Source organism: Lathamus discolor, chromosome Z, assembly GCF_037157495.1.
Source record: "Lathamus discolor isolate bLatDis1 chromosome Z, bLatDis1.hap1, whole genome shotgun sequence".
Taxonomy (NCBI): domain Eukaryota; kingdom Metazoa; phylum Chordata; class Aves; order Psittaciformes; family Psittacidae; genus Lathamus; species Lathamus discolor.
In genome coordinates this window covers 101700843-101723680 of record NC_088909.1, presented here as the reverse complement: position 1 = coordinate 101723680, position 22838 = coordinate 101700843, and the positions used below count along the sequence as shown (strand labels likewise).

Here is a 22838-nt window from a genome sequence, read left to right as displayed (position 1 = left end):
TGGAGGACATCCACCCTTTAGAGTCCTATCCAGCCTGTGAGGAGCCTTGAAACGGGGCTGAAGGCACAGCACTGGCTGCCCACAGCCCAGGGCAGTGCACAGATCTGCCTCACACTCCTTGGGGCTGAGAGAAGGAATTCAACCCTGTCTCTATTCCTGCAGTGATACTGATACCACAGCCACCTGCGCCCAACCCAGCTCTGAAGCGAGATCCAGCACTTCTCCTGCTAATCTGGATCATCCCTGCATCCTCTGTCTCTTGCTTCCCGCTCAATTACAGTCCCTGCGGGACATGGGAAGCGGACATCAATCAGGTCTGGTTACTCAGGTGACAGCAGCTGTGTCTCCGAGCCCCCCAGGGAGAGTGGCAATACACATCACCCCCTGAGCTGTGTAATGAGTGGGGATTCGGGCCTTCGTGTGCCCTCCAGGCTCCCCGGGGCCCTGGCGCTCGATGAGCTGTGGCCAGCACTGCCTGGCAGTGACAGGGGACATGAGACCCCAATTAAGGCTGCATCGATTCTACTCCGGCTCGGCTTCCCGTGCTGTGCCGGCCTGTGCCGTGGCTGCAGGAGCTCTGTGCCAGCGCTGAGCTGTCTCACAGCCCTACAGCAAACACCCTGGGACCAGCCTGCGGCACGCACAGACACACAAATACACACACACAGAGGGGAACCCCACTGCAGCCCAGTGTACACTCAAACACACACACTCTGCTGTTCACAGACCCCCTCACCTTCATACCCACCTACAGGGCTCCTCTGGAAGACCCGGAACGGGGCAGGCATGGGGTCCTCTTCAGGGGTCCTGTGTCCCCATCCGTGTCCCCTTCCGTGTCCCCAAGTGCCACTACCCCGAGGTCCGGGGCGGGCAGCGCCGCTGCAGCACCATGGACAGCGCCCGCTCCACCCGGTGGGGTCCGGGGGTCTGGGCTGGGGGTGTCCTCACAGGTATTGGGGGGTGTCCCTGAGGGGCTGAGGGTCTCCCCAGGGGTGACCCGTGAACCAGGAGGCTTTGTCCCCTTGGGGGATAGGAACCTGGCTTCATGGCTGCCAGGGTGAGCCTGTCCTCACGGCTGTGACTGGGAGAGTCCACATGGGAGCCCCCCCTGTGCCCATTGAAATACAAACGTGCACGTGTGAGCATGTGCATTTACACACAGATGTGCAAGCATGAATCTGTGCATGCCACTGAATCTGTATGAGTGTGGTGACTTACAACATCTCCATGTTTTCCCATGTGCACCCATATATGCACCCATGAGCACCCGTGCATGTCCATGTCTTCCAGCTCCAGCTGTGTCACTCATGCCCTTTGTGGGCACTACCCATGTGCCAAGCTGGCCTAGCACTGCTTGCGTCTCACCTGGTGCAACCTCACAGACACATGGCCATGGTTTGAGCAGTCCCAAAGCCATGCTCCTTGCCTCACACAGGCAGCCTAATGCTGTTCCCTCCCACAGATGAGCTGCCCCTGGGCAGCTTATGGGGCCAAGAAGCCCCACAGCCTGGCTAGCATGGCGGGGGGCGGTGCTCAGTCTGATCCAGCCCGTGCTTGAGTGCTCTGGTGGCACCTATTCCCAACTTGAAGCCCCCAGAAAGAGAGGCAACCCTGTGCTGGAGGCAAAGGTGAGGTGGGCTGTGAAACCTCAGGCACTACAGCTGAGCTGTGTGGGTGTCCTGTATCCCCAAACTGTCCCCATCCTGTGCCCTGGACCTTGGTGGGTGGCACCATGTCACACATACCATCATGTCCACACTGGTTTGGTTCAGCAGTTCATTTCCTTTAATAGATACACAGAGTCGCGTGGCTGCGGTGGGAGTGCCGTGGGGAGCCCGGTGGCACCAAGCACCGGCTCCCCGCGCTGAGGTAGAGGTGAACGTTGCTCCACGCTCGCCTGCTTTGGCACCCAGGGGTGCAAGAGGGTGGAGGAGGCGCCCGCCCGGCCCCAACGAGGTAGTTCGGTGTGCCCTCTGTCTCCTTGCCCCCCAGCTGGGGACCCCAGCAACTGGGTGGTCTCTGGTGGTGGGGGGCACTTCTGGGCCTCCCTGCCCTGTCTGTTCCCCCCAACAAGCTCCTTCCAGTGCACAATCCCCACTCCCACTCCAATAATCCCCATTTCCACCTGTCACATCTCACCCCCACCAGTCCCACCAGTTTCCCCAGTATCTGCCCCCCAAGGTGAACCCTTAGCTGAGTGAGGACTTGGGAGGCTGAGATACCACCGCCCTGGGGTGGCTAGCGGGCACCCAGGGCCCTGGGGGTGCCTCAGGATGGGGGCAGCAAGCCCAGGCAGCGCAGGAGGGCTGGGTAGGAGGGTCTGCAGAGGGGTAAGGGGTGCAGTATATAGGGGATGCAGTATATAGGAGATGCAGTGTATAAGGGATGCAATGTATAGGGGATGCAGAGTATAGGGGATGAAGCGTTTGCACTGAGGTTGTGCATGGATGAGGTAATGTGGGCACCAAGGGTTCATATAGGGGATGCAGTGTGTGCACTGGGAATGTGTGTAAGGGATCTAACATGCAGGTGATGCAGTGTATGCATCACAGGTGTGTATAAGGAATACAGTATGCATAGAGGTGTGTGTAACAGAGACAGTATATAAGAGATGCGCTAAGTGTGGCAACATGGAGGATGCAGGGTACCCATTAAGACATGTACAGAGGCTGCAGCTGCATGCAGTGATGTGGGCACAGGGGCTGCAGTGTGTAGGGGATGCAGCATGCGGGGCCCAGGGGTGCCCCAGACAGCAGGGCAGGCAGGAGCTGTATGGGGTGGGTTACCTGGAGGCAGCACTAAGGAAGGAAGATGTGTATGTCCAAGGGCATGCACATGGGAGGGACCCCAATCATGGGGATAAGGGACAAAAGGGACCACGTGGGTGCTCACAGCCTTGCACGGACACAGCTCAGTATTGCAGCAAGAGGCACCTTTGGGTCCCCCATCCCACCTTGGTGTCCCAGCTGGGTCCCACCGCTCAGCCTCCCCAGGGCTCTGGGGACTCCCCGCTGGGTGGGGGGCATCTCTCCTTACAGTGAGGTGCTGCTGGGAGTGTGGTTGTGCGAGGGGGCTGGGAGCAGTGGGTTCGGGGCAGGCATGGGGTTCGGCCGGCTCTGGGTGCTCCCTCCACCGGGTGCTGGTGGTGCTGGGGGCCGGCGGGCAAACAGGACGCCTGGAGAGCAAAAGCAAAGGGGTTAGGGCAAGCCATGGTTTGGAGACCCTGCTCTCCTGGTCCCCAGCATCCCTGGGGGGCTCCATTCCCCCCATCACCTTTGGTGTCTAACCCAGCCCAGCCACCCTCACCCACATGGGGCAGCCTGTGGGGTGTCCCAGGGCCATTTGGCTGGCAGTCCCACATGCTGATGAGACCCTGACCTTTCCAGACCCTTAAATATTTAAGTGCTGAAGGAAAAGCCATAGATTTTAGTTGGGGGTGACTCAGCTGGGAAGGTGGGGAGCTGGGTGGTATGGGATAAACTGCCTACCCAGGTAGGTGCACAATGTTACCCCAAAGTCTCCGTGCTGGCAAAGCACCCCGACACCTTTCCCTGCACCCAATACCTTGCTCTGCAATCAGCCAACCCCTGCACCCAGTCACTCTCTGGACATACCAGCATTTGGTGACCCCAAATCCAAGCCCTGCCTGCAGGACCCCACAGTGGAGGTGCCTTTTTGTACTTTAACAGCCAAGTACATGCATCTGTTCATCCATCCATCCATCCATCCATCCATCCATCCATCCATCCATCCACCCATCCATCCATCCATTCATCTATCCACCTACCCACCCATCCATCCATCCATCCATCCATCCATCCATCCATCCATCCATCCATCCATCCACCCACCCACCCATCCATCCATTCCCCAGTTTCACCTTCCATTTCTAGCCACTGCTGGGGGCCAATTTCCATCCTCACGGACCCCCTCCTTCTCCTGCCCCCTCTCCCCAGGCCCCACCACTTCATTACAATGGATTTTATAGTAAAGACATCAGATTGAAGGAAGGACTTGCTGGCCAGGCAGTGGCTATAAGTTATTGGATTTCCCGGCCGCAATTACACAGGCCAAGCGGCCCTTCTATTTACCTGTGTAGACAACTCCATTTATTTCTATTGACATGTTGATACTGCTAATGCCGTTGGTGGACAGGTTCAATGCGGTCTCCTGTCTGTCATCTGGGGAAAGGAAATACCAATATGAGTGTTAAAAGAAACAGAAACAAGAACCTGCCCAAGAGAGAGAAGAGGGGCTCTGGCCTCTCTAGGCATCCATGCTCCCCTTCAGCTGCTGCTGCTCCCTGCAGGGGTGCCAGGGGATGGGGTGACCCAAGCTGAGCAGTTGCACCTCGCTACCTCGGTTGGAGATCTTGATGTTCATGGGGAACTGCGAAGCCACGGCCAGGAGGTTGTGCTGCAGCGCGTGCTGCACCAGCCGCTGCTGCTCCTCCACCGTCAGGGCCACCTTCTTCTCCGGAGGCTCCCCGGTCTCCAGCTTCTCCCGTAGCTGCTCCAGCACCACTGCCTGTGAGGCAGCTGCTGCTTGGGCCGCTGCGAGATGGTGGCCGGCCAGTCCCACCGGGATAGCGATGCGCCCCGGCACTGCTGCTGCCAACATGCCATCCTCTGTAACGACCAAGAGACCTCAGCATCTCCCCCACATCCACCCCATTCTCCGTCCCCGCTGGTGCCACCTCCATCCCTTTAGCATGGGGCAAGCAGGCCACCACTCTGGGCTCGGTCCTCCTCCAAAGACAGGAGAAACATAAACCCTTCTCAGTCCCAGAAAGGGACTAAGAGAACAAAGTTATTCCTGTTTTCCCCAAGCAATAACAGCAAGAGCAGACAGGGAACATCCCTGCTGCTGGAGTTGTGTCCATCCCTGGAGAGAGATATGTGCCAGGGGAATATGTGCTCCTCACCTACCTTTCTTAACTGCATGCAGTTGTCCAAGCTGGCCACAGCTGTGTGTGGAGATGCTAAGAGCTGGCAGAGGCAATTTTGGGGAGCCCAGCAGGGTTGGGGTGCTGACTGGTGAGTAGTTGAAGAGTGCTGTGCCGAAAGTCTGCCTCCGTCCCTCCCGACGGTTGCTGTCGATGGCAGCTTGGAGCTCACCCGGAGAGCTGAGCGCTCGCTTCTCACATTCATAGGGATACAGGTACTTCATGTATCTGTGTGGGGAGAGAGACAGGATGAGACCCACACCATGCGCCTCCCAGCCAGCCCTGGGGTGAGCAGGGACCATGGTGGTGATGGTGGCACCTGCTAAGGGTCAGAGCCCTTCATCCCCTTTTGGGACACCCCCTGAAGGACCCCACTTGGGGCTCTGGGACACTGGAGGCAGTGGGTGCCCCTGGGTGGGTGCTCACTGCGTGCGGAGGGTGAAGGCAGCGCTGGTGATGGAGGTAGGTAGGTTGAGGCCCTTGGTGATCTCTCGCCAGATCTTCTTGTTGATGACTTCGACCAGGCCACCCTTGTCCGTCACCAGCTGGTACAGCGTGTACAGGTCCAGCACTTGCTTGGCCATGATGGGGATGCGGTTCACAGGCGTCCCTTACAGCCGTACATAGAAGACAGAAAAGGGTGTTGGATGAGCCTAAGTGGACCCATACTCCTTGGGAACGTGGTCCCCGCCTTGTCCCCACTGCTAATGTGGGTATCAGCTGCCCCACAAGGTGAGACATATATGAGGATGAGCACCCATAAGCATGGAGAACAGCACCATGCCCATCAGTGGGGCAGACCCCAGCGTATTGACACACGGTCCCTGTTGATGAAGCTGCTGGTGGGGATGGATACACTCTCATCTGGAAAGTGTGGGATGGGTAAAGTGCCTCTTCCAGAACCCCTTAGAGAGAGTCATCCTCTACAACTCTTAGAGCTCCCAATACAGCATCTCCCCCCAAAATCTCTCAGAGCATCCTAGAAGGACTCTCTCTGTATCCCTTTCAGAGCTGCATAAAGAGAGACCACAACAAACTTTATACAGGGTCTCTGAAGAGAGACTGCTCCCCTCCCTTCTGGAGGAACTCATCCTATAATCTCCCTATAGAGAGGTTTTCTCTCTTAAAAATCCTCTCCAAGCTCCCTTGAGAGGGAGTTCCCGAAGAGTCCAGAGGAGGTCCCCACCTACAGATCCTTCCCCAAAAGCCTCCCTGACTGCTTAAAGGCCTTCAGTGCCCTGCCTCAAGAGACCTGACCCCAAAACCCCTTCAGATGCCCTCAGCAGAGATCGTGATCTGTGGTCCCTCAACATCACCCCGCTCCCTGAGGCCATGGGGCAAAGGGACATGCGGTTACCAGGGCTCTGTGAGCCCAGCATGGACCAGAATGGTCGGCATAGCCACCAGGTCTGGTTACACCTCCTTCACCTCCCACCTTCCCAGCACCCCCAAATAGTCCCATAGCCTTACTCTGCCCCACTGCACCTCAGGGCGATGGTCCAGGCAGCGGCTGAGGGCTGCAGTAGGGTAGAGGAAGGATAAGCATCTCATCCCATCCCATCCTGTCCCATCCCACCCCATATTTATTCCTCCTGCGGGGTGTCGGGGCTCAGGCAATATCGGAAAGCCATCCATTTGGCCAGGGGAGGCTGTCACGGCTGTGCTTTGCCCCTCAAACGAAGCCGTCAGTCACCGCCATCCTCCAGCATCCCTAATTTATGGCCCCGATATTGGCTTGGCTTCTTCACATAAGCCTGAAAAATGAGCTCTTTTTATTCCTTTACTGAGTTCATTTAACTTATTTTTTTTTGTGTGTGTGTGTGTCTGTTGTTCGGCTGCTCAGGAAGAGGGAGAGGAGTTTATCCCCCTGGGAAAGAGGCAGAGATATTGACTTGATACCTGCCAGCAGTCCCTTGCCAGCCCTGCCTGGGGGCTGCTCGCACCAGCCCCATCCCCTCATGGGGGCTCGATTTGAGGGCTCCCCATCACCCCAACATGCCAACGAGTATGCTGGGTCTCACCCCAATCGATGGATGTCTTCCTTCTTCCCCCATCCCCACGCATGGTGGCTATCCAAAGGAGCTCATCATTAATCTCAGTGCTGCGCGGGGTGGGCGGCTGGTGCCCATCCCGCTGACAAAGGGACCTGTCTGCATCCCTGGAGAGTGATGGCCCCAGCCTCGGCCAGGGCGAGCGGCACAAAAGCTCAGGGAGGCGATGCGGCCATTGTGGCGCTGCAATTAATTCCTTGATTGATTAATGGCCCCGTGTTATCAGCAGGGCCCTCAGCTTGGCAAGGAGATGGCGGACCCTTGCTGAGCAAATGCAGGATTAGTCCCTCCATTTCCCAGTTGGCCATTTCTTGAGTGCCACAGAGGCTGGGGCATGGGGATGAGGTGCTCCACAGCCTGTATCCCGTGTCTGATGCGGGTGACACCATCACCCCCACGTGCCACTGGGGCTGGGTGTCCCTGCCTTGAGCCATGAAGTCCCCACTCATCAGGGCTCTCCCTAATTCATTTTTCAGCCCCTCTGACAAACACCAGTGCCAAAACTGCCCTGTCTGACATCAGGGGGACATGGCCCCTTTCATTAGGGCTCACCCTGTAGGCATTAAGCCCACTGTCCCACTGCTACCTTTGGGATGCAGTCTGGGGGGTAGCAGCTGCCTTCCCATGTACCACTGGGTGCTCCTGCAAGCACTTATGCCAGTATCATGGGTGCTGCTTCTCATTTGGCTCCTGATGACCCCTGTGATTCTGTCCTTGCCCTGCTGCCCTCTGTCCCTTTTCTCTTTGCTACCCGCCTGTAAAATCAAGCACTCCAACACAGGCGTTCACACTTGCCTGCGCTCTTAGGGGGGAAGTCACCCACTCGGAGGAGACGCAGGACAGATAACATAGGAACAGGACAGCCAGACACACAGGGATGAGGAGCAGGGAAGCATTGGGCTTTCACCCTCCTCCCCGCACCACCATGCACTTGCTTAATTAGCCCCAGCCTCAGTGGTGAGGGAGTTAATTAGCTCTGGAGAGAGAGATAATGAAGGCACAGAACAGCCCATGAATCTTGTGTCTGATGGATGCTGGGGATGGGGCGAGGCAGTGCCGATGCTCCCACTTGCTCCCTAAAACCCTGCACTAGGGCCAGAGGGATTTGGGAGGCACTCATGGGGTAGTACCCATATCCCCATCCTCACCTCCATTACAGCTCCAGCGTAAGCCCCATGGCTGCGCCAGCCACCTCGGCACAGCCCTGAGTGAAACGAATTTGTGCGGTCTCTGCTTGACCCACAAGTTGACCACTGCTGCCCCCCAAGTGGGCAGATGTCCTCACCACCCTTCCCATGGGCACTGACTGGGGACAACAGCCCCTTTCAGCTCACCCTTGTCCCACACACAGCCAGCCCTCCTGCTTCTGCACACCGCCCCCCCCAGCCTTCCCCCGTTAATTAGCCCGGCATTAACCTCTGCCTGGGGTTTACTAGCTATTGAGCGGCATGTTCATTAATCCACACACCAGCAAAAGGCTCTAATTAATACGGCTGGCCACACGCCCGCGCTCGGCAACTTTTAATTGTCACAGGCCCGGATGGGGAGGGCGAAGGTTAAAGCATTTATCGAGTCCCCAGGAGCCAGCTCGGCCCCCCATGCCGATAGCAAAGATTTCCAATGCAGCAGGGCTGGCTGGTGAGCCCTTAACCCCTAGGTGCCCAGAGCTGCCAGGAACACTGCCTACACTCCTGCAGTGCAGCTCTGTGGGCATCCCTAAGGATGCTGGTGATGAGCATCCTCATTGGGCACTGCTGATGGGCATCACCAATGGGCACTGCCAAGGGCATCCCCAGCAGGCAGCACGAAAATGTCCTGCTAATGGGCACCATTAGCGTCTGATGGATGCTGGCGGGGACAAAGTAGCATTGATGCTCCCACTTCCGCCCCATAGCCCTGCACTGGGACCAGGGGGACTTGGGGGACACTCATGAGGTGGTATCCAGATCCCCATCCTCATCTCCAGCCCACCTCAATGGGTGTTGCTAATGGTTGTCACCAAGGGGTATCCCTGATGGGCATTCCTAACGGGCACTGCTAACAGGCATCTGCATTGGCATTGACACCATCCCCAGCCTGGGGACCCAAGGGAGCACCTCTTGCCAGCAGGCACCCCATGGTGGGTGCTGCCTATAGAAATGGGATCAAATCTGCTGGGTGTGAGCTAATACATGTGCATGTGCAGATGGGGATGGGAGGCAATGCAGGACCTACCTGGGGGGCTCGCACAGACTGGAAGCAGCTCAGAGCACTGTGAGCCCCCCCAGGCAGCCAAGGCAGGGGTGCCAGTGGTGCCCACCCCTGCCACCCACCTTTACCTCTCTTCTGCATGAAGCTGAACAGGTCATCCAGGAACTCCTTGCGCTTCGGGTCCTCATCCAGTTCGTAGAGCTGGGGGCAGGAAAGAGAGCAGTCAGTGCTGCTGATACCAGCACCAGGCATCACCCCTGGCCCCACTAGCCTCCTCTGCCAGCAATAAGAGGCAATCCCTTGTCATGGACAGGATACCCCAGTGCACCCTGCATGCTGGCAGCACTGTATTCTCCCTGTGCCTGGCATGGGCAGCCCACACACCACTGACTATTCTGCACCCTTGCTGCAGAGATGCTGCATCTGTGCCTCAGTTTCCCCTGCCCTCGCTTCCGTAGGTGGAGGGATGACTGTTTCCCCCTGGAAAGATGATGCCAGTGTAGACAGGACAGCAGTAAATCCCAGGTTCCCCCAGGCAGGTCCCTGGGACCTGGACACTCAGCCCTGCTCTGGCTCAGCATCCTGCTGGCACTGCCCAGTGCTTGTGCTCACCGCGTCCCACATGGGATCAGCATCCTCACTGAAGGGACACAGTGCACCTGCACAGTGGAGATGAAGGGACACTGTGCACCTGCACAGTGGAGATGAAGGGACACAGTGCACCTGCACAGTGGAGATGAAGGGATACTGTGCACCTGCACAGTGGAGATGCTGGTCCCATCCCAGGGTGAGCCAGCAGGACCATGGCATGAGCGTCAGTGGGGGAGCTGCCAGCACTAGAGGCTGCCACACTGAACCGGGGTGACAGGGCTATTGACAACATGATTAGCACAGCCTGAGCTGTGTCACCCTGAGACGGGGCCTGATCGATGGCCAAAGACAGCAATAGGTGCCTCTTCAAAGGGCCATGCTGCAAATCCTCCTTCACCTGGACACGGGGACCCCAAACCCATCTTCCTCGGCTGTGCACAGGGACCAGGGTGTGAGCATGGCAGTGACACGTCCCCACAAAGCGCATGGTCTTCCTGCAGTGTGTGTGTGTGCAAAGCCAGATGTGTGCGCACTGTGTGCCAGTGCACGAGCACGAAGTGATGAGTGCAGCACCAATACTGGTGCTCGTGTGTCCCAGCAACTTTGTGGGTGCGCTGATGTGTGTGCAAGCTACTGAGTGTGCACAGGTTACACAGATGCCCACATTCAGCCGTGAGGATACTTATGTGTTTTGGAGGGATGTGGGTCCAGACACACGGACACAGACCCCAAGGCTGAGCTGACGGATGACACCGCAGAGGCAAGCGAAGCCCCTACATCAGGGACATGAAGCGCCGGCTCCGTGCTGAAGCCAGGGCTCGGCTGATTCCAGCACAGTGCCTAGGTGACCATGACAAATTGGAGCCCGCCAGATCGATGGCCCAGCAGTAAAAGTCAGAGCACATGAAGGAAAAATTAGCACCAATCGAAGGCGCTATAGACACCAATTCCTCCCAGCAAGCCCGGCAAGAATTTAAAGCCATTGAAAAGAAACAAAACTCAGCAGTCCAGAATGGATTTCCAAAACATATACAAAGAAATGCAAGCTGGAAAACAAAGTCAGGCACAAAATTGAGTCGTTTAAAAAACAATTGTGCTGGGAAAGGCCGTTAAAAACCAATAGAGCGGGAGCACTCCCCCCCCCTTCACACAGCACATCATTCACTGGACAGATAAAGGGAGCTTTGCTGTGGGGATGTCAGGCTATAAGGACTTGGGGATGTGAGGATGGGGGGGGGGGATGCAGAGACATGGTGGGGACACGTGAATGCAAGGATGTGGGGATGCAGGGACAAGGAAATGTAGGGAGGTGAGGATGCAGGGACCTGGGGGACCTGGGGGAACACAGAGACGCAGAGATGCTTCTACACACACCCCACAGTTCCCATCACTGGACAGACACGTCTAACACAGACCCTCATCTAACCCATGTGGGTAGGTGTTAAATGCCTGTCCCTAACCTAGTCTAATGCCAGTCTCCTACCAGACCCATGAGTGCTGACTGCCTGGCTCTGAGCCACTCCCTCTCTGCCCCTTCCCTACCCTCTGGGTGCTTCTCCTCTGTGTCCCCTCCTTGCAGCAGAGTGCTCTCGGGATGCCCTGACCCCTGAGTGCCATCACACTGTGCCTCCCCTCCACCGTGGTGCTCCCTGCTCTGCTCCGTGCCCACTCCTCATCTCTTGCCCTTTCCCCGGAGCTCCTCAAGCCATCGATTACAGTAACTAGGTCAGGCTCGGAGCAGAGCTCCAGGGGGCCTGCTTTGATTTCTGTCCCAGGGAGGCTGTGTAAGCCAGGCTCTGCATGCATCTCCCTGCCTGCAGCAAGGCTCTTACACCCAGGGCTCCACACGAACCCTGTTTCCATCCCTGCAGTCTCCTGGCTTGTCAAAGCAGGAGCAAACACCCCAAACCAGCAAGCACTGCCTATCCCATAGCATGGAGAAGCCACTGACTTCAACCCAGCCAGTGGCCTCCTACATCCGAGTGTCACTTGTGTTTCTCCTCTCGCTACAAAAGGCAGGATCCCACCCATGCTGCCACTGCCTCCAACCCCCAAAACGTGTGATTTCCAAGTGCTGGAATCTATTTTTACAGCATTTATTAACCTCTAACCTTTTATCTGCAGAGCGCAGGGATGCAAAGACACATTACATCAAACGGGGAGCAAAGGTCGGCTTTTAAGTGGAGACGAGAGCAGAGCTGAGTAGCAGGAGCAGCCAGCACCCTTTGGTGTGCCAGGGATGCACTGGGCGTCCCATCAGATTTGGGGATGTTCAGGCAGGAGAGGAGGTGGTTTGGGGGAATTCTTGCTGATGAGGGGTGCGCTGAGTCCAAGTTAAGGCCGGGTATGGGATCCAAGCATCACTTTGCAGAAGTGGCACATGGGTGGTGGCATGGGTAGTGGTCTGCTACAGCCATCAGGCCAAACAGCCCCAACCCCTTGGAAGAAGCCAACTCCATCCCTTACCCAGGGCTCTGGGCCCTGCCACTCACCCTGTTCCTCTTCCTGCAGGGTGAGCACCATGGTTCCCTCCTGCCTGACTTGGGGACTGACCATCTAAGGGGCACATCACAACCGCCCAGCATCACACAAGTTTGCATGGGCATGTACAACCCTGCACAAGCATGCACAACCCTGCACAAGCATGCACAACCCCGCATGGCCACACAGAACATCACACGAGTGTGCACAACCCTGTATATACATACACAAGCTGCACAGGTACAAATCCATACACAGGAATTTGGCTGTTCACAGCCTCCTATGGGCATGTACAACCCCAGGTGGGCAGGCGCAAGCCTGGGTGAGCATACAAAGCCTTTCATAGATGCACACAACTCTGCATAAGCATCCACAACATCAGATGTGTATGCACAGCCCTGCATGGGCACGCACCCCAGATGTGCATGCAGAGCCCTGCATGGGCACGCACCCCAGATGTGTAAGTACAGCCTGCATGGGCACGCACCCCAGATGTGCATGCACAACCTTGGATGGACACATACTACCCCAGACGAGCACTCACAACCCCAGCTGGGTACTCATAATGCCATACACGTGTGCAAAACCCTGTATGGACAACCACAAGCGCAGACGGGCACGTACAACCCCACACATGCATGCACAACTCTAGACAGGCACGCACAACCCTGGATGGGCATGCACAGCCCCAGGCAGGCATGCACAGCCCCAGATGTGGCATGCACAACCCCAGACAGGCAAAACCCCCCGCGACAGACACCCCAAACCCTGCAGGGGCACACACAACCTTAGAGCCCCCCCTGCACCTTGGAGCAGAGCAGCAGGCCTTGCCCCGGGGCAGTTGTGCAACATGAGCAGTGGCTCCTGCTTGTGGTGACCTATGAGCAAGGACCCTTTTAATCATGTTTGTATTGATATAATTAGTAACTCATTTAACGCCATCGATGTAACTATATTCCTCTATAAACAGAAGTATTAAACTGTCAAGCCATGGGATCAATATCCCGCCGATGCGCACCACAGCTCTGCTCTGCTGACCTCGGAGACCCGACCACAGTACTTCCACCCTAAAACCCACAGCACCCCCAGCACTGCCTTACTTCCATCCAACACCACTGCTTGGGTGCTGGTGCAGGGCCAGAGGGTGATGTCCTCATATCCATACCCAAGTCCAGGGACCCCACTCCCTCCCATCATCCCATTGCCATGGCGACATCTTTATTCCTAAAGGGATGGGGATAACAGGGCTTGTCAGGCAGGTTAAAGGTCAGTGGGTCGAACATGCTTTATTAAAGGGATACGAATAGACCTTGTGCCTGCCCCTCCTCCTCACTGCGATTAAATAACATCATTAGCACCTCTCACTCACCCAGGAGATGCCTCTCATGGAGCTCGGACCCCGTAGCCCAGTTGATCCCTTAGAGGAGGGATGCAGTGAGGTGATAACCCACCCCCAGGCATCTCAGGGCTGCCCTGTCCCCCTGGACCCTCAGCACCCTGCCACCAAGGGGAGCAACAGCAGCGGGACCCCCCGCAGCTCCTGCTCAGCTGCCACCTCCCGCTGGTAGCATGGGTTCAGATCAGCAGTCAGGATTTAATCCACTTAATACGAGCTGTATCGATCCCGGATCCTGCTTGGTTCCCCCCTGCTTCGCATCCCCCCCCTCCCCAATGCTGAGCCGCTTAATATGCACCACATTGATTAGCGTTCTGCTAATTTTTCTATCTGGCTGCTGTTCACGCAGGGAGCTCAGGTAATGCTCATCGCCCCCCACACCACGAGTGGCTGACTGGTTTGGGGTCCTTGTACCCTTCCTGAGCACCACTGTCACCTCTGAGATGGGTCCCCAGCTCTTGTCCCAGGGAGATGGTGCACAGCCAGACACTGGGGTGTCCTGTGTGTCCTAATAGCATAGAATCATAGAATCATGGAATGGTCAGGGCTGGAAAGTACCTTAAAACCCGCTGCCATGGGCAGGGACACCTCACACTAGACCATGTCACCAAGGCCCTGTCCAACCTGAAGGCTGGACACAGAGTGGGACAGGAAAGCCATCCGTGCCTCAGTTTACCCTTCATGCTTACAATCACAGGAACTGGCTATTCCCAATGCATGCCCAGCCCTGTGCATGCTGGGGTGCAGGGACCCCAACAGTGTCCACAGTCAGAGCCCCCCCCAGCCACAGGACACACACAAAGGAGCAGAGGGTTTGTGGATGCCCTCCCTCCTCTCCCCAGTGCTAGAGCTGGGGGGCAGTTCATTCCCCGCCAGGCACAAACCACCCCCTGACCTTGTGAGCCACCACTTGCCTCCGCCACCAGTCGTTAATAAGTTAATGGTTATGGGACGGCTTTGCTGGGACACTGGCTGCATTCGAAGGTGCTGCCAGCTCCCAGGGAAGGGGGCTGCTCTCCTGATCCCACAGCCCTGATGGGTCCAGGGGTGCTTGCTCACCCCAACATCCCCAGCCTCAGCAGTCAACCCCACCGCTGTGGCTGGACCCCTCCATCCGGAGCCTTGTCCCAGTGCCGCGGCTCCCCCTCGAAGCCTTTCATCATGCTTAATATTTAACGGCGCTTTATAGAGCAGCAGGTTTAATCAGCACTGATAATGTGGCGGATCCAGCAGGTCATTAAAACCCCCCTTCCCCACAGCAGCGGGCATTGCCGCTGCTGGGAGAGCTGCCTGCTGCAAACATTAACCCGGCTTTGCTCAAGGTTGGGGACTGTTTGATGGCAGCGTTGGCCTTGGGACAGCAGTCCCCCTACCTACAGCCTGGCCCCGGGGTGAAGGAGGGGCTCGCAGGGTCCCTAGTCTTCTCCTCAACACACTTTGCAGGAGGGTAAACCGAGGCACAGGGCGCCTGCATTGCTTCCCTAAGGGCTGGAGCCAGAGGAAACACGCTGCATGGTGCCACCACAGGTACCATCCGGCCCGCATCGGTCTGTCTGGGGGCTGTGGCACAGGGAAGGGAGGGTCCTGCCTCCCAGCAAGCTTGTGTCCCCTGTGATCGGCCCCTTGTTACTCGTTCATGGCTGAGCAGGCAGGGAGTCAATGAGGGGATTTGTTCGGGTTAACCTCGCTGACCCGTGGTGCTTGCCATGCCACCGCCTCCCCCTCCATCCTTGCTTTCCTCTCCATCCCTGCCACTCCCTCCTTGTCCTTCCCCAATCCATCCCAGGGTGACCAAGTACAGGGACACCCCCCCAGCACCATCACCCCACACAGGCGCAAATGTTCTCTCCCTCTTCATAGAGACTCCTGTGCATGCTTATGCACCACTTATACACTTCTCCTGCACACACACATTTATCCGGCGCACATTCCCACATCTGCACCCACACACACACCCTTTATACACACACCCCCCACCCTGTGCACACTCACACATCCCCCATACACTCTCTCTATGCACACATACACACCTCCAGTGCATGCTCACACGTCCCCTATATATGTTCCTCCTGTGCACAGATCACTGTGTACATGCTCATACATCTCTTATGCATCCCCCTGTGCATCCTTCTCACACTCATGTAGCCCCTGAACACACCTTCCCCACACACACTCACCCCTGTGCATGCTCAGGCATTCCTTATACACTCTCTCTCTCTGTTGCATGCGCATGCACCTCTATGAACACATACCCCATACACAGCTGAGCTTGCTCCCACACCCCCATGAATCTGCAGAAGTCCATGGGCACTGTTGTGGGGCCAGATCCCATGTCCACACCACAGTGCTGAAGGCACAGGGAATTTACCTCCAGTATTAACCCAATCAGTGGATCAGCAGAGGCAAAGTCAGTGAAGGGGTGCACCTCTCCACGCTCCTCACATCCGATTCTGGGGCAGTAGCTGGGAGGGAGCCAGGACGGGAGCTTCTGCCAATGCTCCTCTCCCACTGATTAGTTTTTACACCTCCTATTTGGAGGTCCCAAGAGCTTGGGATTGAGACCGTTTGGGAGATGCTGTCACAGCAGTCACTAAGGTACTCAGCATCCCCTGGGCTGTAGTGGGGCTGGGAAGAGCCCTGGGGGCACCCACCAGGACTGCTCAGCACTGTGGGCTGGGGCAGGGTGCATAGGGGTGGTCTTGGAGGGGGAATCAGCCCTCAAACCCTGCCTCAAACACCCATGGGTCCACACGTGGAGACACTGATCCGTGCACATACAGGGGTGCCCATACACACTGGGACACTACATGTGTCCGGGTACATACACACAGATATGTTCAGACATGCACGGGCACACCATATGCATGTGGGCACATGCATGGTGCATACATACCCCTACATGCACACACATACACGCTGTCGTTCCATATGCACACACACAGAGAACACCTCCGTATGCACTCCCAGCCATACACCAGCAGCTCCTGCCCTCGTACTGGGCTGCTGGAGCCGCCGGAGCTGCCGCTGCCGGGGATTAGCACACTGACCCTTGCCACCACCACCAGCTCCCCGATGCAGGTGGTCCCGGAGCTCTGCCTGCACGTTTGCTGGTGAGAAACCTCCAGGGAGACACAGACAAGAGCAAACACCACGTCCATCATCCCCCAGCTCTGCGCTGTAACCAGAGACCCTCTAATTTAGCTCTGGGAGCCCTTCGGTTGTTAACTGCTGCAGCTGGGTTGAAGATGCACTGGGTGGGGGGGAGGTGTCTGGGGCAGGGAGACCACCTCCCTCTCCCAGGATCCCCCTCCAGAGCTGCCTCCGCTGCAGGCAGGGACAGCCCTACAGGAGAAAGGAATGGGGACAGAGGCAGGATGGTGTGGAACGCACACCCTGCCACCCCATTTTGGGATGGCCCCAGGGCATGGGGCTGAGGTCTGTGGCACAAACAGGGCTGCAGGCAACTCAAAGCACTTTCCTCCAGGCTTTGAGAGGCACAGTCAATGAGCCTCACTAAATATATACAAAGGGTGAGTGGAGGCAAGAGATGACTGCCAGCATTAGGGACTGACGGGGCAGGAGCAGCACCATGGTAAGAGGAGGAGCAGCCGCACCAGGGCTGGCAGAAGATGGTGGCAAACCACTGTGTCCCTGTATTAAACACTGAGGCTACCAGACACCTGAGAGGACCCAAAGGGCTGGCTGGGGCTCATCCCCCCCCCCCAGCTTCTCCCAGGCAGGGAGGAAGGAGGTCCAGAGGGGTACTGATGCACCCCAACTGCAACCACATGGGTCTGAATGCGCTGGAGGGGCCCTGGCAGGGATGGCAGCCTCCTGCCAGCAAACACTGCTGCCAGGAAGACGGACACAAACCCGGATGTCTGAGACCCTCCTGCCCCAAGCCTTCCTGCAGCGCTGCCTGTGGGAAGAGTAGGGGGATAAAAAGGGAAGAGCTGGGTGCTGCTCTTCCATCGCTTGGAGGAAACCAGGGCACGCATCCCTATGTATGTGCATGCTTTCTAGTGGGGAAAGCTGAATACATGGGGCTGAGCTGGCACCAGCAATGCCAGCCTCTTCCTGGTGCCCTCCAAGTCAGTCTCCTGCAGCATCGTAGCGTGGTGGCATCCCCATCCCCATGGAAGGAGTATTCATGGGTAGTGCACAGTCAGACCCCAGTCGGTCCTGGGGACAGGTCTGCCTTGCAGTGCTGAGTGCAGGAGACCTCCTGGACCTTTGCCCAGGGCTCTACCCATATGTCCTTATCAAGTGTACATAGCCCGGCGCTGGGGGCTGATGCAAGAGGCAGGGGTGAGGGGGTCTTACAACCCCCTAATATCACAGCAGCCCTCCCAGATCAGAGCAAAGGTCTTGCCAGTTCCCCCAGACCGGCGCCACAGGAAACATATAACACAAGGGCAAACACAAAGGATATTTCCCCAAAATGCTCCTCTGGGTTAAAGCAGTGTTTGCCTATTTAACCCTCAATGGGTTTCTGTGCTGCAACCTTATCCTCCGCTCCCATTTTTAGCACCACCGCACTGCGTGTAAAACCCTGAGCAGCTGGTTCTGCACCAGCCTCCCACCCTATCCCCATCAGAGCCCCCTTCTTGCTGCAGAGAACCCACCCTCTGCAAACCAGCCTGGATTTGGTGGTCCCCATTCACTTAACTGTTGCCCCCCAGGAGATGACAAACCCCAGACCCATCCCAGGTTATGCCAGCAGTGCCATCCAGGGTGTCCCCGTGGGAAACACAGCCTCATGCCCACACTGCCAGTGCCCCATAAGCTTGTGAGCAGGCACGCGCTGCCCTCCGTGCCCCACACATCACAGCCCCCGTGAAAGCTGAGCGCGGACACCCTCCCAACACAGCCCCTGCGGAGAGCAGAGAACCTGTTCCCCAGGCTGGGCAAGGCACAGCCCTGCAGCCTGGGGGAAGCCAGGGGAGACACGTCCCTCCCAGGCAGGGGTATGTCCCCTCCCAGATGATCACAGGGCAGAGATAGGAGTGACAGACACCCTGCAGACCCCAAGGCAAGCCAGCACCGGAGCCTGATCCAAACTGCCACTCCAGACGAGGCAGCCCCAAGCAAGGGCAAGGAAGGGCTGCTCCCAGAAACTCCTTTCCCCTCTCTCTGTCCCATCCCATGTAAGCCATCCAGAGGCAACAGGGCCCCTTGTCCCTAGAGTATTGAACATAAGGGACATCCCACTGTCACCTGGGATATGCCACCATGTAGGAAACGCACAGTGTGGGTCTTTGGAGTACAGATACATCACTTTTCCAACCAGGGTTGGAGAAAAAGTAGAGTAAGCAATGAAGAAGCCAGCTCTCACCCTGCGAAGTGGTGGCAGGATTTACCCCCTGCCATCCACCTCCCGGTATTCACACCGCACTGCCGTCTTTGCTCCTGCCCCGCATGGAGAGCCTGGGCAGCCCCACCAGGGCCAGGGCGTGAGGCTTAGGGACGAGAAATGCCGGGGATGCTTTCTCCTCGTAAAGCCGGAGAGGGAGGAGCCGCTTCCCACCTCCGGGCTGACCCGGGAACCGGACAGTCCGCCTTTCTCGGCGCGGCGGGGCGTAACGCAGCACTTCCCGGAGGAGATACTGGGGCTGTGCGGCTCAGCACCACCACCACCACCTCCCCACCCCGGGTTGATTGCGGGGAAACAGCTTACCCCGAGCACAGCTACAGGGCATATGATGCCCTTGCCCTGCCTGCATCCTTGCCTGCTGTCTCGCAGTGCAGCTGGATAAGCCCTGGCCCCTCTGAATAACGCAATAGGCAGCGGCATGGACCCCGAGCACCCCCGAAAGTCGGGTCCCCACTGCTGTCTTCATCCCTTCCTGCCAGAAACACTGTGGATGAGGCAGGAAGTCCCTCACCTCACTGTTCCCTGAGCAGTACCATCCTAAAAAGCCACACACCAGCTGCTCAGGGACATCTCTGTCACTGCTCTCCCCCTCCCACAACCAAGCTGAGCACACGGAAAGTGCAAACCCGACCTGGTGCTGTGCTGCCCACACTCACACCGTGTACAAAGAAGCACCCACTGCATGCAAACCAGGGCAGCACGGATGGGATAAACACACATTAAATACCGACAGGCCTTTCCTTCACCCTATATGCAAGCCCCTAGAGCCTCTTCCCTGCAACAGATCTCAATGGCACGGGAGTCTTCCCTAAGCCCACCAGGAGTGAGGTGACAGGGTTAACACATGGCTTCCTCCAGCCAATATGAGAAATCAGTGTGCCACACTGACCACCCATAATATACCCTGGTCCTCACAGAAACACGGAGTAGCTCGGCTCATTGACCCTCCAGGTCCTTGGGGTAACCACGCACTAGAGCCTTTGCCCTTGTTTGTTTCTGAAAAACCTCCATGGACAGGGGACACTGTTTTACCCATCACAGAAAGCAACAGAGATGGAATCTGCATGGGTCGGGGTGGGCACAGTGTACCAGGATGCTGGACACTGGGCACGCTGTCATGCTGTGGGGCATGGGGACAGGCACAGGGGACACCAAAGAGATGGAGGACATGAAGTATGCGTAAGATGGAGGAGACAGTGGCAGGGAGATGGAGAGCACACGAAGATGCCTGTTGGAGTGAGACACGGCTCAGGGACAGCGGCAATGAGGAGTATTCTGGGGGTACCCATTTGGGGCAGGAAGGGGCTCTGGGACAGGGATGCTGGATTGCACTGACTGTACTTGCCTGGGATGAGGTCTGGGGGCAGTAGAGGGAGACTGGGTGGTTTACATTTAGGGTGGCATAACGTCTGGGGAATGGGAGATGAAGCTTGCAACAGTGGGGTTGCACATTTAGGGTGGGACACAAACAGGGGGTAGTGGGGGGTATAAGCAGCATCCATTCAGGGAGGGCTGAACCCTAAGTTCGTGGGGGACATCAGGGATGCCTGCCCGGAGCAGCCGATTCTGGGATGGCGGATGCCTCCTACCTGCTTGAACTGCTCCTCGTAGGTCCACTCGTGGTGTGGGGGAGGCGGAGGCTCCCGGGGCTCCCCTTCTTCCTCCTCCTCCTCCTCTTCTTCTTCCTCCTCCTCTTCCTCCTCCTCCTCCCCAGCGGCGGCGGGCGGCGGGCGCGGGTCGGGGGCCGGGCGGCGGCGAGGGGCGGCGGGCAGCGGCCCGGGGCCAGGACCGGGCTCAGCGGGAGGCCGTCGGGGTGCGCCGTCGGGGCAGCGGGCCAGGCGGGCCGCCTGCTGCCGCTGAAGGCTCTCCATCACCGCCGCCAAGCGCAGCCCCCCCGCCGGCGCCGGCCCCCGCGGAGGGGCGGCCGGCTGCGGGCACAGGGCACGGCCTCAGCACTGCCGCCGCCACAGGAGGAGGAGGAGGAGGAGGGAAGGGAGGAAGCACCCCCCACTCCACCCGCTCTTCCCCCACGCTCCCGGGGGGCCTGCCCAAAAGTTGGCGGCGGAGCCGCCAGCGCACCGGGCGCGGTACCCGCAGCCGTAGGGGCTTGCCCGTCCCGCCGGGACCGCCCGGCACTCTGCCCTACCGGGGACCTGGCCCTCCGGGTCCCCATCCCCGCTCCGCCGGGGAACACCCTCCCCGCTCCCACAGGGAATAGTTCCGACGCGGGACCCCCGTCGCTGTCCTTCGGGGAGCCCCCCTCCGCGTTCCGCATGGGAGCCCGTGTTCTGCTGGTACCCCCCGCCCCCGTTCCACCGGGGACCGCGTCTTACCGGGGACCCCATCCCCGGTCCCACCGGAGACCTCCGCCCCGACGGTCCCACCGGGAACCGTCTCCTGTCGAGCCTGCGCCGCCCCGACCCCTCCGGGAACCCCGTCCCGCTCCCACCGGAGACTCTTCCCTCGGTGCCCTCTCCTCCCGGCACCCTCCTCCCGCTCCCACCGGGGACTCAGCTCCCCTTTCAACACGGGGTGCCCCCACCCCGCTCCCCCCGGGGCCCCTCCGCTGCGTCCCGTCCCTCACCAGGGCGGGTTTAGCCGCCAGGCTGGGGTTTTCCACCATGCCGCCGGCTCCGAGCGCCGCCCGGGGCTCGCCCCGCCGTCCCGGGGGGCACGGCCGGCTGCTCCGCCCGGTCCCGGCCCGCCGCTCACATGGCGCCGCGCCCGCCGATATTTCTTTTATTCCGCAGCAGATGAGGGTGGGTGGGATTTTTTCCTCTTTTCTTTCTTTCTCTCTTTCTTCTTCTTTTTTTTTTTTTTTTTCCTTTTTTTTTTTTTTTTTTTTCTCCTCTCTTTTGCAACAAGTGGCACGCAGGCAGCAACACCCCTCCCCGCTCCCATTTGCTAGCGCACGTCAAGGGAGTCATCCGGGGAGGGCCGGGCTTGCGGCAGCCCCGCGGGATCGCCTCGGGACCGGTCTGCCGAGAGCCGGGTCGGGCAGCCCTGACCGGGGCTGCGGGAGGGGATGGGGCCGGGGGTATAGGGGGCTGGGTGGAAGCGGTTTGTGTGTGAGAGGGGAGTTCATAGTGGGGCGTTCAGAGGTGAATATATGTATATACTGGGAGAGCGGAGAGCATAGGGGGGTGTGCGGGGTGTCCAAGGGTGTATACATGTGCATATGGCGAGAGGGAAGTGCATAGGGGGTGTGTAGGGTTTCCAGGGGTGCATGCATGTATGTATGGGGAGAGAGGATGGTGTAGGGGCTTGTGCAAGGGGTCTGTAGATACGTATGTAAGAGCTGAACCCATTGCGCACATGCACAGAGGGTTTATCTATGTGTGGATACCTGCAAGTGCTGGGAGAAGATAGTGCGGTGTGTGTGTTTGTGCAGTCAGTATGTGCTTGCGTACGTAAATGTGTGCACATTGGGCAGCCCAGCATCCACCACATGCATGTGTGCAGACTGTCTGAGCTTGCATGTGTCTGTGTGCGCTGGGAGAGGTGAACATAATGCATGTGTGTCTGCAGGGAACCCGTGCACACGCACCAGGAGCGGGCACTGCTTGTGTGTCTGTACGTGCTCTGTATGTGTCCAAGCATCTATGGAGGCATCCTTCCCCTCAGAGGGCTGCGTCATGATCACTTTTCCCAAGTACCAAGTGATGGGACAAAAGGTAACAGCCTCGAGCTGTGCCAGGGGAGGTTTAGACTGGATATTAGGAACAATTTCTTCACCGAAAGGGTGTTGAAAGGGGCTGCCCAGGGCAGTGGTGGGGCCACCGTCCGTGGAAGTGCTCACAAACTGTGTAG

The 22838-nt window shown here is 58.1% G+C and overlaps 1 protein-coding gene across 1 annotated transcript; it reads right to left on the bottom strand.

Annotated features, from left to right (window-relative positions):
* Nucleotides 1-1771: 1771 nt before the first annotated feature.
* ARID3C (AT-rich interaction domain 3C) lies at nt 1772-21841 on the bottom strand. The gene is made up of 8 exons (XM_065661614.1): nt 21613-21841; nt 20618-20956; nt 9315-9387; nt 5372-5555; nt 4929-5173; nt 4359-4628; nt 4092-4181; nt 1772-3175 (listed from the first exon to the last, which is right to left on the bottom strand). Exons 1-8 carry the CDS (start codon nt 21649-21651, stop codon nt 3033-3035), a joined length of 1383 nt encoding a protein of 460 aa, XP_065517686.1. The 5' UTR covers nt 21652-21841; the 3' UTR covers nt 1772-3032.
* Between the last annotated feature and the right edge of the window lie 997 nt (nt 21842-22838).

Excerpts from the sequence above, each read along its gene's own strand:
- ARID3C (XM_065661614.1), bottom strand. The coding sequence starts at position 21,651 with ATGGTGGAAAACCCCAGCCTGGCGGCTAAACCCGCCCTG. Across the intron at positions 5,174-5,371 it reads GCCTTCACCCTCCGCACGCA|ATACATGAAGTACCTGTATC; the intron begins GTGAGCACCCAC and ends CTCCCCACACAG. Across the intron at positions 4,629-4,928 it reads ACTGCATGCAGTTAAGAAAG|AGGATGGCATGTTGGCAGCA; the intron begins GTAGGTGAGGAG and ends TGGTCGTTACAG.